The sequence below is a fragment of the Leptodactylus fuscus genome, chromosome 7 (genome assembly GCF_031893055.1).
Source record: "Leptodactylus fuscus isolate aLepFus1 chromosome 7, aLepFus1.hap2, whole genome shotgun sequence".
NCBI lineage: Eukaryota > Metazoa > Chordata > Amphibia > Anura > Leptodactylidae > Leptodactylus > Leptodactylus fuscus.
In genome coordinates, this window is record NC_134271.1 from 150,859,288 (window position 1) to 150,873,193 (window position 13,906).

Genomic DNA, 13,906 nt, shown 5'->3' on the forward strand with positions numbered 1-13,906 from the left:
CGCCGGAGTAGAAGAAAAATCCAAATCACAATCCGGGGGTCGCTGAGGCCTTTGGGGGTCATCCCAGGTGGATAGGGAGGAATGCAGAGTTAGAGAAACTGACCCAGGGGGGGTCCCAGGAGGGAGAACCGCAGGCAGAGTGGAGGAGGCCTGGAGGGTCAGAACCTGGGCCACCGGAGCCAGGGGATCATCAGGGCCAGGGACCAGAGCTGTGGAGGGGGCCAGGAGAGGAGGCAGACCAACAGTGTCCAGGGGGAGAGGGGAGCCATGTTCCTGGGGCATTCCACCACACTGGGGCACAGGGGCAGCAGGGAGCGTCCAGGGACAGCCAGGGCCAGGCACAGTGGAGAGTGAGTGGGGGAGGGGGGCCGCCATGCGGTCAGAGGAGACAGTCCCAGATGCAAGGCATACCTTGTCAGTAGCAGCCCCAGGAGTCCCCATGCCAGGGGAGAGCAGAGCGGAGGCAGGAGAGGAGCCGGACAGGTCCGTAGCTAGAGCCGACCCAGACGGACGGAGCGAGGAGGGAGCCAGAGCTTCAGGCTGCAGGCAGGGGGCGCGCGCCGGCGCCATTTTGGAAGTCCCCGCCGGAGAGCTGGAAGAGGCTGCAGCGAGGAGAAACCTCGCTATCGGGGGATCCATGCGGGCCGGAGTGGAGGATTTTCGGCCCACCCGTCGGACCATCGCGTGGCTGGAGACAGGAGAACGTTGGGACCGGAGAGAAGAGGTGAGTTGCCGACGGGGTCCGGGAGCTCAGAGAGACCACGTCTTCACAGCGCCATGTCCTAGGCCACGCCCCCAGCAATGAGTTTCTTACAAGGCTCTGCTGGAATTTTAGACCATTCTTCTCTGGCAAACTGCTCCAGGTCCCTGAGATGTGAAGGGGGCCTTCTCCAAACTGCCACCAAGAGATCTCTCCCCCTCCCCCACAGGTGTTCTATGGGATTCAGGTCTGGACTCATTGCTGGCCACTTTAGAAGTCTCCAGGGCTTTCTCTCAAACCATTTTCTAGTGCTGACCTGAAGTGTGTTTTGGGTCATTGTCCTGCTGGAAGACCCATGAGCTCTGAGGGAGACCCAGCTTTCTCACACCGGGCCCTACACTATGCTGCAAATTTGTTGGTAGTCTTCAGACATCATAATGCCATGCACACGGTCAAGCAGTCCAGTGCCGCAGGCACCGAGGCAGCAAAGCAACCCCAAAACATCAGGGAACCTCTGCCATGTTTGACTGTAGGAACCGTGTTCTTTTCTTTGAAGGCTTCTTTTTTTTCCCTGTAAACTCTATGTTGATGCCTTTTCCTAAAAGCTCTACTTTTGTCTCATCTGACCAGAGAACATTGTTCCAAAACGTTTTTGGCTTTCTCAGGAAAGTTTTGGCAAACTCCAGCCTGGCTTTTATATGTCTCTGGGTAAGAAGTGGGGTCTTCCTGGGTCTCCTACCATACAGTTCCTTTTCATTCAGACGCCAATGGATAGTACGGGGTGACACTGTTGTACCCTCGGACTGCAGGGCAGCTTGAACTTGTTTGGATGTTAGTCGAGATTCTTTATCCTCCATCCGCACAATCTTGCGTTGAAATCTCTCGTCAATTTTTCTTTTCGCCCACATCTAGGGAGGTTAGCCACAGTGCCATGGGCTTTACACTTCTTGATGACACTGCGCACGGTAGACACAGGAACATTCAGGTCTTTGGAGATGGATTTGTAGCCTTGAGATTGCTCATGCTTCCTCACAATTTTGCTTCTCAAGTCCTCAGACAGTTCTTTGGTCTTCTTTCTTTTCTCCATGCTCAATGTGGTCACACAAGGACATAGGACAGAGGTGGAGTCAACTTTAATCCATTTCAACTGGCTGCAAGTGTGATTTAGTTATTGCCACCACCTGTTAGGTGCCTCAGGTAAGTAGCAGGTGCTGTTAATTACACAAATTAGAGAAGCATCAGATGATTTTTCAAACAATGCCAATACTTTTGTCCACCCCCTTTTTTATGTTTGCTGTGGAATTATATCCAATTTGGCTTTTTGACAATTCTTTTTGTGGTTTTCCATTGAAGACAAATTAAATGAAGATAATACAAAAGAATTTGTGATTGCAATCACTTTCTGGAAGAAACAGAGTATTATCTGACAGAATTGCACGGGTGCCAATACTTTAGGCCAACACTGTACATGTTGGAGTGCTTTTCAACTGACAAACGCATTGTCAAAATCCTGGAGAGCAACGACTACTGGATTTTTGCAATCCTTGACCCCCGGTATAAAAATAATGTTTCTCATTTTATTCCGGTTGAAGGGAGGGCCAGTCGCATGAGTCATTGCCACAAGGAACTGGTGCAGAATATGATGGAGATGTTTCCATCAACTCTCGTTGGCAACACACAGGAGAGTTCCTCCAACAGGCGAACAACTGCCATCCGGTCCACACCTGGCAGGGGCACACTCTCCAAGGTCTGGGACACATTAATGGCACCTACTTGCCAAACTACCGCCACTGAGGGGCCTAGTGTCACCAGGAGGGACAAGTATAGGCGCATATTGCTAGAGTACCTGGCTGACCACAGCCCTGTCCTCTCCGATCCCTCTACGCCCTATACTTATTTGGTCTCCAAGTTGGATTTGTGGCTGGAACTTGCTCTTCACGCATTGGAAGTCCTGTCCTGCCCTGCTGCCAGCGTGCTTTCGGAAAGGGTCTTTACCGCAGTGCTGACCGGCTGACGCTGATCAAAATGAACAGCCACTGCATAGACCCATCAATTTCATGTCCACCTGTGTCGAGCACCCCGACATGAAGTTTCATGTGTGTGCTCACCCTCTACAATTCCTCCTCATACTCCTCCTGCACCATCAGCGTTGCACAATTATGCTCCTACTAGGCTCAATCCACCCTGATTCCCCCCAACTCTGCTGGTTAGAGTCTCAATCCACCCTGATTCCCCCCAACTCTGCTGGTTAGAGTCTCAATCCACCCTGATTCCCCCCAACTCTGCTGGTTAAAGTCTCAATGCACCCTGATTTCCCCCAACTCTGCTGGTTAGAGTCTCAATCCACCCTGATTCCCCCAAACTCTGCTAGTGCAAGGCTCTACTCACTCTAAGGGGCTAAAACTCTGCTGGTAAGAGGCTGACGTCACCTAAAGGGCCTCAATCTCTGCTGGTAGCTCAGCTTAAGGCCCTGTAACTTAATTTGGAAGGGCTCACGTTAAGGGCCATAAAAGTGAATTTTAGAAGGTCTTACCACATCACACACAATGACAGGTCAGGGTGGGGACTGTTGGATTTGCCATTGCCTATTCCATCTGTGGTTGTCATGGGCAACATGATTTAAAGGGGTGCTTGTTAAGGTTTCATTAGAGTAAAATTTGGGTTTCTGTCCATACAATTTGGGAGTAAACAAGGTTTCCAGGTATTTTCCCACTTTGATAGAGGTTTTTTTGAGTGTGGAAAGTGTTTAGTTGTTAGGCTGTGATAGTGGGGTAAAACTGTGACTTGGGCTTGTTAGATACCCCCAGGCATGCTTCCCCTGCTGTCCCAGTTGCATTGCAGAGTTATTGGCATCATTTGCTGAGGTATGATAGTGGACTTGGTGACCCTCCTGAGTCGAATGGTGGGTTCCCCTGTAGCGAAGCATTTTCCCCCATAGACTATAATGGGGTTCGATATTCGATCGAATAGTCGAATATTGAGCGGCTACTCGAAACGAATAATGAATATCAAATATTTCACTGTTCACTCATCTCTAAACACAAAGTATAGAGCAGAAAAAAACGTGAAACACAGAAATACTGAAACTATGCAAGGGGATAGGATAAACAGAACTTAGTATCACACACCAAAAACCCTACCAAAAGTCCAAACCTCCAAGCAGTAAAAAGGACTAGGGTTCACTGCACTTGGAACAACTATGCTTGGAACAATAGGTCCAATACTTATCAAAAACCCAGATGGTGTGAACAGGAAGCAAGGTAAGCTGAATGTGCCAGAACTCCGGCACTGATGAACAAAACAGTTTCAGACAGATTATTTCAGGAACACTGGAAACTGGAGTTTAAAGGGGTTGTGCCATAGCAAGCATCCTATCTATACTGCTAGTTTATGTTGATTTAAGACTTTTCCTAAATACATTGCTTTATCAAAACTGCTTTGTTTGGCCGCTATCTTAATTTATTCACTGCATTTTTTACATGCGTTTCTATGACCACGGGCCCCAGACCACAGGCTTATCTGCTCAGTCTCTCAGTGACGTAGCTGCCTGCTCTCAGGCGGAGGGAGGGGCTGAGTGCTGGAATTAGCTCTGAGCTGTGTATGTCTGACAAGTAGCGGAGGTCCTCAGATAGGGGAGGGGGGAGGTGAGAGCTCCAAGATTTTTGAACTCTTTATCTTCAGCTCTTCCACTTATCAGCCGGTTTAATTGAATTTGGCTGATAAGGGCTGAGATAAGGAGTTCGGTACCTCTGTATGTAATGCAAGCTGACTCAAATCCAGCTCTGCTACATCAGCTTCTACATCAGATTCATACTGTGGTAATGCATTTACAACCAATCCCTCATTACTGAGTACAAACATAGCACAGCAAGTGAAACCCCGCTCACCAATGTGCCGAGAAAACCAGGAAGTGAAGAGAGCGCAGAGCCTGCAGGTTGGTGAACAAGAGTTATGGGAATACCCCTTTAAGACCGGCAACTGGCAGCATGCACAGCGGAATTAAATAGTAAGAAGCAGGAGTAATAATGTGATTGGAAGCAGCACTCAGAACACACAGCCTGTAATGCAACACTGCAGGGGACTTAACCCCTTCAGAGGCAAAGACACACTTAAGGCATTGACCCACAATGCAACTCATCATGTGTCACGTCATCCACATATGAGTGCTACCGCAGAAATCGCATGCCCAGAGTGAACATTCCCCTGCCATGCATCAAATGATTCATGCACTGAATGCGCTTCAGACACTCAAAGAGACTTCAAAGACCAGGTCATAACACTGTGACGCATTCTGAGTACATCAGAAAATGCTCTAAATTATTGTGTAAAAACAATCTTGAGTGACAAAACAGTGAATATTTATGCCATTTTTCTGGCATCGGAGACTTACCTTACCCTGATAGCATTTTTAAGATAAATGCTGTGACCTGATATTACCTGTAGGTCAAGAGATTATTAAATTAGCTTACCTTGGTATGTTGCTCAAATCGCTCACAATTTAGCATGATCTAGGTATGGTATTTTATGGTCATTTTCTCATTTGTTTTTATATAAATAATGCCCAAAAATGTCAAAGGCATTTAAAAAGTGTGCAGACTGAAAAACCCCACAACTCTTACGCTGCATTGCAGTGAATATTGGCTATGTGATGCTTATTACACAGTTATATTAACCCTTTCCTTTCCAACCACGTTTCTATACGTCCTCCCAGGGTAGCTATCTAATACGTCCTTACTACTAATGCCATTATCTCAGGACTGGTTGGGGCTATGATGATGATTTTGGATTCATTTTAAAGATAACCTGTTGAACACGCTTTTGACATTGAGATCCTAATGCAGATCTCAATTCATGGCAGCGTTTTTAACAGCGATTTGTTCCTGTCACGGGATGGTTAGAGTCTATACTATAGGCCATGTGTAATATATATTTGGTGTGGAATGTATTCTCCAACCTGTTGTATACATCAATGTGTAGTTGGCTGATTGGGGTCTAGTGTGTTAGCACATTGTATGCAAATCCCTCTAACTAGTGAGGACCAGTGAGGACAATGGGTGGAGATAATCTGATTGTGTCCCCAAGAAGATGTTGGACGGTGCATTGTCCATAGTAGACAGGGAGTCTGCTCTGTTTGGCATAGGTGAGGGGGGAAGGATCTGTGACTCAGCCCTTCCCACCCACAGATATAGGATGTAACAGTCTTAGTATATAGTATATAGCTAACAGTTAGTATGTGTTAGCCGGCCTGTGCACAGCTCTGCAGAGAGCCAGGATTTAGTTACAGGACCAAGGAACCAAAGCTATCATTGAGTTGTGACTTCTGTGGACTTATTGTTGTTACGGTTGATGTGACCGCCGCCGGCTACTAACTTTGTGGATTACAATAAATTGCTGTTGTCTCCCGTCCTCTTGCGTCCCTGTTGATTCAAGATATCCTCCGGAGGAAGACATATACCTTTGCTCCGTGACAACTGGTTGGCAGCGGTGGGATCAACAGAGGACAGCGAGATGGACTACAACAGCCCAGCGATTAATGGAGCCACAACCTTAGAATACAGGAACTGGACTATGGCAAGTCTACAAGTAAGGGCCCAGGAACTAAACCTGAGTTACCAGGGAAGAACGAAAGAGCAACTGATCGAGGCACTGAAGGAGATGACCCTGCAAAGCGACCATGAGGAGGGCTGCCCCCAGGAGACAGTAGAGATACGGGAGTGGCAGGTACAGACCCAAAAGAGCAGATGGGTTGTTTTGTATGAAGAGGAATTGGCAGTGCTGGGGCTAGAAGCAACTGCAGAGCAAAGGAGTAGAGCGTTACAGAGGGATCAGGAAACGGAGAAGGAGGAACAGAGAATGGCGCATGAAAAGGAAAGAATGGCGCATGAAATACGAATGGCTGAGATAACTAAGGGGAATTATAATCAAACGCCGACCCCCAGCCCAACAGTGAGAGAACCACCATATGTGTCCCATAAACACTTCAAGACCTTTGATGAAGCGGCTGGGGATGTTGATGGATATTTTCAGGACTTCGAACACCAGTGCCACCTGATGGAAGTCCCAGAGAAGGATTGGGTCCGGTATCTGGTGGGGCACCTACGAGATGGGGCTGCGGAAGCTCTCAGAGCCATGGACCCTAGTGATCAGCGGGACAATGAGGCCATTAAAAGAGCGGTGCAGAAGTATTATGCAGTCACTCCAGAGACCTACCGAGTTCAGTTCCGCTCTTTGTCTTACAATGGGGGAAGCTCCTTCCACATGTTCGCCCACAAGTTGAAGCAAGCATGCAAGCGCTGGCTAGAAGGAGAGGAGGCTGTCACAGTCGATAAGATCCTCCAAGTCATACTTAAGGAACAGTTCTTTTCCCAGTGCCCTGCTGAGATCCGTGAGTGGGTGCTGGAACGGAACCCAGCCACAGTTGAGCAAGCTGCTTCTCTTGCAGATGAGGGCCTGACCATCAAGCCGCAGTGGAAGAGGTTGTTTGCAGAGGAGCGGAAAACTACCACCGTCCCCCAGACACCCTTCAGCCAGCCACCCACCTTTCGTGCCCGGCCTCAGGATTACACTTCACCCTCTACCCCTGCCCCAGCCCATCGGCCTCCAGGTATGAACAACCCTGTCCCTAGACAACGACCTGCTGGAAGAACTCTAGAGCGCAGATGTTTTGGGTGCGGGCGGCCTGGACATTTGCAAGCTAGATGCCCTGCTAACATGGGGGCACGGGCCACAGTGGCATCCCGGCCTATTCACTACCTGGGAACCACCCCTAGGACAGAAAGTTTGGCCCCATTTCCAGATGACTCCATGAATGACCCATCTGTTCCACCTCCAGGGGTCTATGGGATTCATCCCTCTGCCACACATCCCGCAAACCTTCAGCGGAAGCACTTGCAGGAGGTCCTACTGGATGGCCAAACAGTTGTTGGATTCCGGGACTCGGGCACTTTCCTAACGGTAGCGGACCCCCGAGTGGTTCGACCTGAGGCCCTAGAGGAGGGCCCTGGCATTTCTATCGAGTTGGCAGGGGGTACTCGGAGACGTATTGCTAAAGCTACCGTGGAACTCGACTATGGTTATGGACCAAAACGATGCACAATTGGTGTGATGAGCGGGCTGCCGGCCGATGTTCTGTTAGGCAACGATGTTGGAAATCTACAGTGCCACTTTGTGGGAGCAGTGACCCGAAGCCAAGCTCAGAGAGAAGCCAACATGAATCCACCGGATTTTCTGCCAGATGCCAGCCCTTCAACCCTACAACTTTACCATTCAGTACCGCCGAGGGAGCCAACACCAGAACGCAGATGGGTTATCCCGGCAGGAGGACGTATGAGCTATAGAGACTGATGTGCATTCCCCAATTTACCTGTGTAGGCCAATTGTGTCATGCACATGTTTTGAGAGGGGGAGGGGTTGTCACGGGATGGTTAGAGTCTATACTATAGGCCATGTGTAATATATATTTGGTGTGGAATGTATTCTCCAACCTGTTGTATACATCAATGTGTAGTTGGCTGATTGGGGTCTAGTGTGTTAGCACATTGTATGCAAATCCCTCTAACTAGTGAGGACCAGTGAGGACAATGGGTGGAGATAATCTGATTGTGTCCCCAAGAAGATGTTGGACAGTGCATTGTCCATAGTAGACAGGGAGTCTGCTCTGTTTGGCATAGGTGAGGGGGGAAGGATCTGTGATTCAGCCCTTCCCACCCACAGATATAGGATGTAACAGTCTTAGTATATAGTATATAGCTAACAGTTAGTATGTGTTAGCCGACCTGTGCACAGCTCTGCAGAGAGCCAGGATTTAGTTACAGGACCAAGGAACCAAAGCTATCATTGAGTTGTGACTTCTGTGGACTTATTGTTATTACGGTTGATGTGACCGCCGCCGGCTACTAACTTTGTGGATTACAATAAATTGCTGTTGTCTCCCGTCCTCTTGCGTCCGTGTTGATTCAAGATATCCTCCGGAGGAAGACGTATACCTTTGCTCCGTGACAGTTCCAAAACTATAAAGGCTATGATGAAGATCTTGGTATTCTCATCTTTAAAACGAATCCAAAATCATTATCATAGCCCCATCCAGTCCTGAGATATAGGGCTCTAAAATGTCCACCCCTTCTCCTGTATCAGGAAGCATCTTAAGAGCTGTTGTAGGAGGAGGGGGGGGGGGGAGGAGCAGCCCTAAAGACTGCACAGAGATGTGAAATAAATCATAATCATCATCTGTGTATAACCTGTATGTGACCCCATCTCCTAACAATCACAAAGTATTCTATACTTTTGCTCTCTGATTGTCACATACAGGTATAATCTAATACCCTTCTGAGCCTTACTAGAGGGGTATTCTTATGCTATACCCTCTGAACACAACCAGGAAGTTTATTGGCGCTGACATTTACCATTGTCCAGGTCACAGCGCCAAAAGAGTCGTACTAAACACTTACATAATACATACAAAGTCATCAATAAAGTTTACATTTACATACATGGGCATGGGTATATCATGATTTACATTGTCTTGGTTATATGACCTGCCTCTGCATATTTTCACATGTTAGATTTATATATATTGCTCGCAAACCACGTGGTAACCTGTTGTTGGGTTACATTGGCAGGGTCAGCTTTATAGATTATATACCCCACACACCGTCTGCACATACAGACTTGAAGGCCTCGCCAACTATTACAATCTTTTCCAACCATTTTCTAGATTCTACTGTCTGGTTTTCTTTCAATAGTTTTTAATCCAAATTTATTTTTTTTTGTCCAATAAAGATTTGTTATACTTTTGGTATATTATTAGGTTGAGCACCTTCACCTTTAGCCATGGGCTTTTTCTTTCTTTGTTCATACTGTCCATTTGCCATGGCTTAGACCCATCGCCACATTATGATAGTGGAGCACACTGTTCCATCTATTTTGGAAGACTCTGCTCTGCCTCCTCAGTGACGTCTTGTGATGTCACTTTTCAGGCAGTGCCTGTGGCTGCAAGGAGGCCCATAGGAAGTGGCGGAAGGTGAGATTAAATATTTTTTTTATTTTTGTCACCTTACACGAACCTTTACCTGTTTTGCTTTGAGGCATGAGTGCCAAATTGTTCTGTTTTTTGAAAAAACAAGCAAATTTGAATGTTTAGGTTGAATTTGGCTGATTACAAACTGATTCACCCATTTCTAGTCTTTACTAATAATCCATTGCTAATATATTGTATTACAGTTTATACAAAAATAAGTAATTTAAAGGGATCCTATCATCCTTAGGAAAGGCTATTCGTCTCCTACCTTTAGATGTCTTCTCCGCGCCTCTGTTCCAAAGAAATCTCGGTTTTTGCCGGTATGCATATAAGTTTTCTCGCAGCACTGGGGACGTCCCCAAAGCTGCAAGAGAACTCTTCAGCGCCGCCTTCATCTTCTTCAGTAACGTCCTCTTCACACGTCTTCTTCTGGTGCAGGTGGTGAAACTTGTAGGCCTTGGGCAGAGCCTACTCCGCATGCACGTGGTCACAAGAAAAATGGCCGCTTACATAGTAAGCGGCCATTTTCTTGTGGCCTATGGGCATGTGCAGTCGGCTCTGCTGGAGGCCTACAAGTTTCACCGCGTGTGCCGGAAGAAGACACAGGAAGAGGATGTTCCTGAAGAAGATGGAGGGATTGGGGATGTCCCCAGTGCTGTTTGAACGCTGGGGCCCACCTCCAGTGCTGTGAGAGAACTAATTTGCATACTGGCGAAAAATGGGATTTCTACGGAACAGCAGCGTGGAGAAGACATCTAAAGGTAAGAGACGAATAGCCTTTCTTAAGGCTATTCTGATGTGTTAGGGACAAAAAATTCTATCTGAATGATAGGATGCCTTTAAGAATCTCACCACAGGGAGTCACAATTTGCATTCAATACCAGTGGTCAAATTTTCATAGTTTACATAGTGTCCCACACAGACTCAGTAAATCCAACAAAGATGCAAAAAATAAACGCAAGTATTTCTGACTCAATAATATAAAAATCCAAATTTTTTATTCATCCATTAAACTCCAGACACTAGAAAAATGCAGAGCTCCTGGGTGTTCATACTGACCTAGCTTTGTACAGCATACATAATACCCATATGAAAAGCAAACAAACTGAATCCAATCATGAATGTGGCGTATGCCCTTAAAGAGGGAGGAAGACACAGATAAATGAATGGTATGAACATAAATAATATAAATCCATAGGAAAAAAGAGAGAGGGGACAGTTGTAAAAAAAAACCTCATAGATGTGAGTGATATTAACAGTGCTCAAAGAGCACTGGGGGCGTCCCCAATGCTGTGAGAGAACTCTCCAGCGACGCCTCCATCTTCTTCAGGAATGTCCTCTTCACGCGTCTTCTTCCGGCGCAGGAGGTGAAACTTGTAGGCCTCGGGCAGAGCCGACTGCGCATTCCCAAAGGCCACAAGAAAATGGCCGCTTACTTACTGTGTAAGTGGTCAATTTTCTTGTGGCTGCAGGCATGTGCAGTCGGCTCTGCCCGAGGCCTACAAGTTTCACCGCCTGCGCCGAAAGACGACGTGCCTGAAGAAGATGGAGGTGGCGCTGGAGAGTTCTCTCGCAGCATTGGGGACGCCCCAGTGCTGTTTGAGTGCTGAGGACCGCCACCAGTGCTGCGAGAGAACTACATACCGGCGAAAACCGTAATTTCTACAGAACGGCAGTGCGGAGAAGACATCTAAAGGTAGGAGATGATTAGCCTTTCTTAATTTGTCATCTTGATAAAATCTAATTAAATATTTGAAAAAGATGTTTTTGATGTTTTTACTGATGGTAGACGTCAAACCTTGTGCCCAAAAACTGGATACATAAGATTTAGTTTTTGTAAATTCCATCCATTTCTTCACTTGGGAAAACATTTTTTATTTGCATCTTTAGAACTTGTTGAAAGTTGTGAAAACGTTCTTATCCTTCTTTTTTTTCCACTTCAGGACATTCATTATCATTAATCCTAGAAAAAAACAGAAACTCCAATTTCAGTGACTTTGTATTACAGGGATTTTCCAAGGACTAGAGTAGTAAGTGAATTATTCATCCTGAGGATACAATACGGTGTGTACAATCTTGTGGTTGATTTCCAGAATGGAAAGATCTGGTGATGCTGAAGGATTTTGTTTTTTTACTGATACTTCTAAGTGTCTTTCCTAATGTTTTATGTTTTACAATGTTTTGCACTTTTCTAGACTTTAACACTGCATCTTTAAGAATGAACATGTCATTCCATTGCTGGTGTGTCATCTTGCAAACTACTGTATATGTAGCATCTTCTTACATGTTTCTAGAAGCTGAGAGAAGTTAGATGGTAACCCTACAAACCCCTTTTATCCGAAACTACATGGACCCCACATTCCTCTAGTAATGGCTGAAAGCAAGAACCAAGTTAGTTCCCAGAAGAGGGCACTTGGAGCCAAGATCGAATGGATCAGGACTAGAGTAAAGAGCAAATACCACTCACACCTGCATTGTGGAGAGGTCTGTATGTGGATGTTGTAGCTTTATGTTATGTGATTGGAAATTGTATCCTTACTTAAAGTGAGCCACAAGCTTTGCCTTTTTAACTTCTATAGGCCCCCTTCTTTAATTACCATATGGTCGTATAAGTCGTATAAACCGACTTTTTCAGCACAGTTTTTATGCTGAAAAAGCCCCCCTCGGCTTATACTCGAGTCAGGGTCCACGGAGCGCAGAGAACTGAAGGACCTGCATAAATTAAACGAAGGGGGAGGTCCTTTAGTGCTACTCAGTGCATCAAAGGTCTTGGAGCTACTAGAATGTAACATCTACAGATAAGTCAGTGGCCAGGATTCATTGTGTCTTATAGAAGATGTCTGTCTTATCGAGGAGAGGAAGCTACAGTAACATGACAGTAACACACCGGTACCTGCTGGGGTTACTATTCCTAGTAATGTCAGGCATTTGGGGTTATTAATTTAGTTTCAGTAACTCCATGTGCCTCACATTAATAGCAGTTAACCCCATCATGTCTCTCATATTAATCCCCTGTGTGCCCTATATAAAGGTTACTAATATGTGAGACACATGGGGGGACTTTAATTATGAAGATACCTAATTATTACTGCCATATGTCCCACATATCAGTAACTCTTATGTGAGGCACACAGGGGTTAATGTGAGGGAGATGATGGGGTTAACTGCTATTACTATGAGGCACATGGAGTTACTAAGCTTTAATACACATGACCAGACTTTTTATCTGCAATGGTGTATTCCCCCCCCCCCCCATGGCTTATACTCAAGTCAATAGGTTCCCAGTTTTTTGTGCTAAAATTAGGGGCCACGGCTTATATTCGGGTCGGCTTATACTCGAGTATATACAGTATATCTCACATCAAGGGCACACAACCACCGTCAACCAGGAGACCCACACAGGTTGTGCCATGGTTGAATTACTACAATCATTCTGTATACATCCCTGCAATCACTATGCCACCCAGTTTCCCTTTTTAACCTTTTCCAACCAGTCATTACTAAACCTCTTGCTTCAAGATACTGCTTTTATCTTGGCATAAAGAACAGGATTAAAGAAACATCAGCAATTCAGCAAAAAATCTCCACAGCTGCAGCAAGAAAAACATCAGGCGGAAGCAAGAATTCAGTGTTAGCCATGTGCTGCAGCAGCTAGAGTTTAGTGACACCAAGCAACGTTAAGCTCGAATTGTTCTTTTTTCTTTTTTTACATTGTAGCTCTGTAGATGGCCAGCCAATTACAATCATTTGCATCCGTATTTCACATGCATTAAACAGATTTGGTGAAATGGTTGTAAAAAATTATCTGAAGAGAGCCATAACTCACACTTGCAGACAGATGTCTTCCTGAGATAGAAAGCCAGAAGAAAGATGATGCTGTTTGCTTTCATATTGCTGCCCATAGAGACTGTCATTAAAGCAAAGCATGGACTCAGAGGCCATTTCCCAAACTGGGAAACGAATTGGCGATTCTATCCCTATTTATCAACTTCGATGATGAGACAACACAAGGATCCCGCCACCATCCTGGTTGGGGTGGGCAGAGAAGTCACAGGAGTTCCCTATTCAGGTGCTACAGAACTTAACCAATTCTGCAAGAGAGCATCAGCTCGAGATGGAGCAAGGATCTGCACAATTGGTTAGCAAGGGGGAAGTCTAGGGAGACATTGCCCTGAATTTTTGTCCTGGGT

General features: G+C 46.1%; 1 protein-coding gene across 1 annotated transcript in view; it reads right to left on the minus strand.

The window, feature by feature from the left end:
- Nucleotides 1-11,563: 11,563 nt before the first annotated feature.
- Nucleotides 11,564-13,906, minus strand: part of LOC142214341 (NACHT, LRR and PYD domains-containing protein 12-like) — a 176,738-nt gene continuing 174,395 nt past the window's right edge. Inside the window, exon 19 of the mRNA XM_075283269.1 lies at nt 11,564-11,679. Within this exon, the coding sequence (XP_075139370.1) occupies nt 11,634-11,679 (46 nt within the window). The 3' untranslated portion in view covers nt 11,564-11,633. The remainder of the gene's footprint in view (nt 11,680-13,906) is intronic.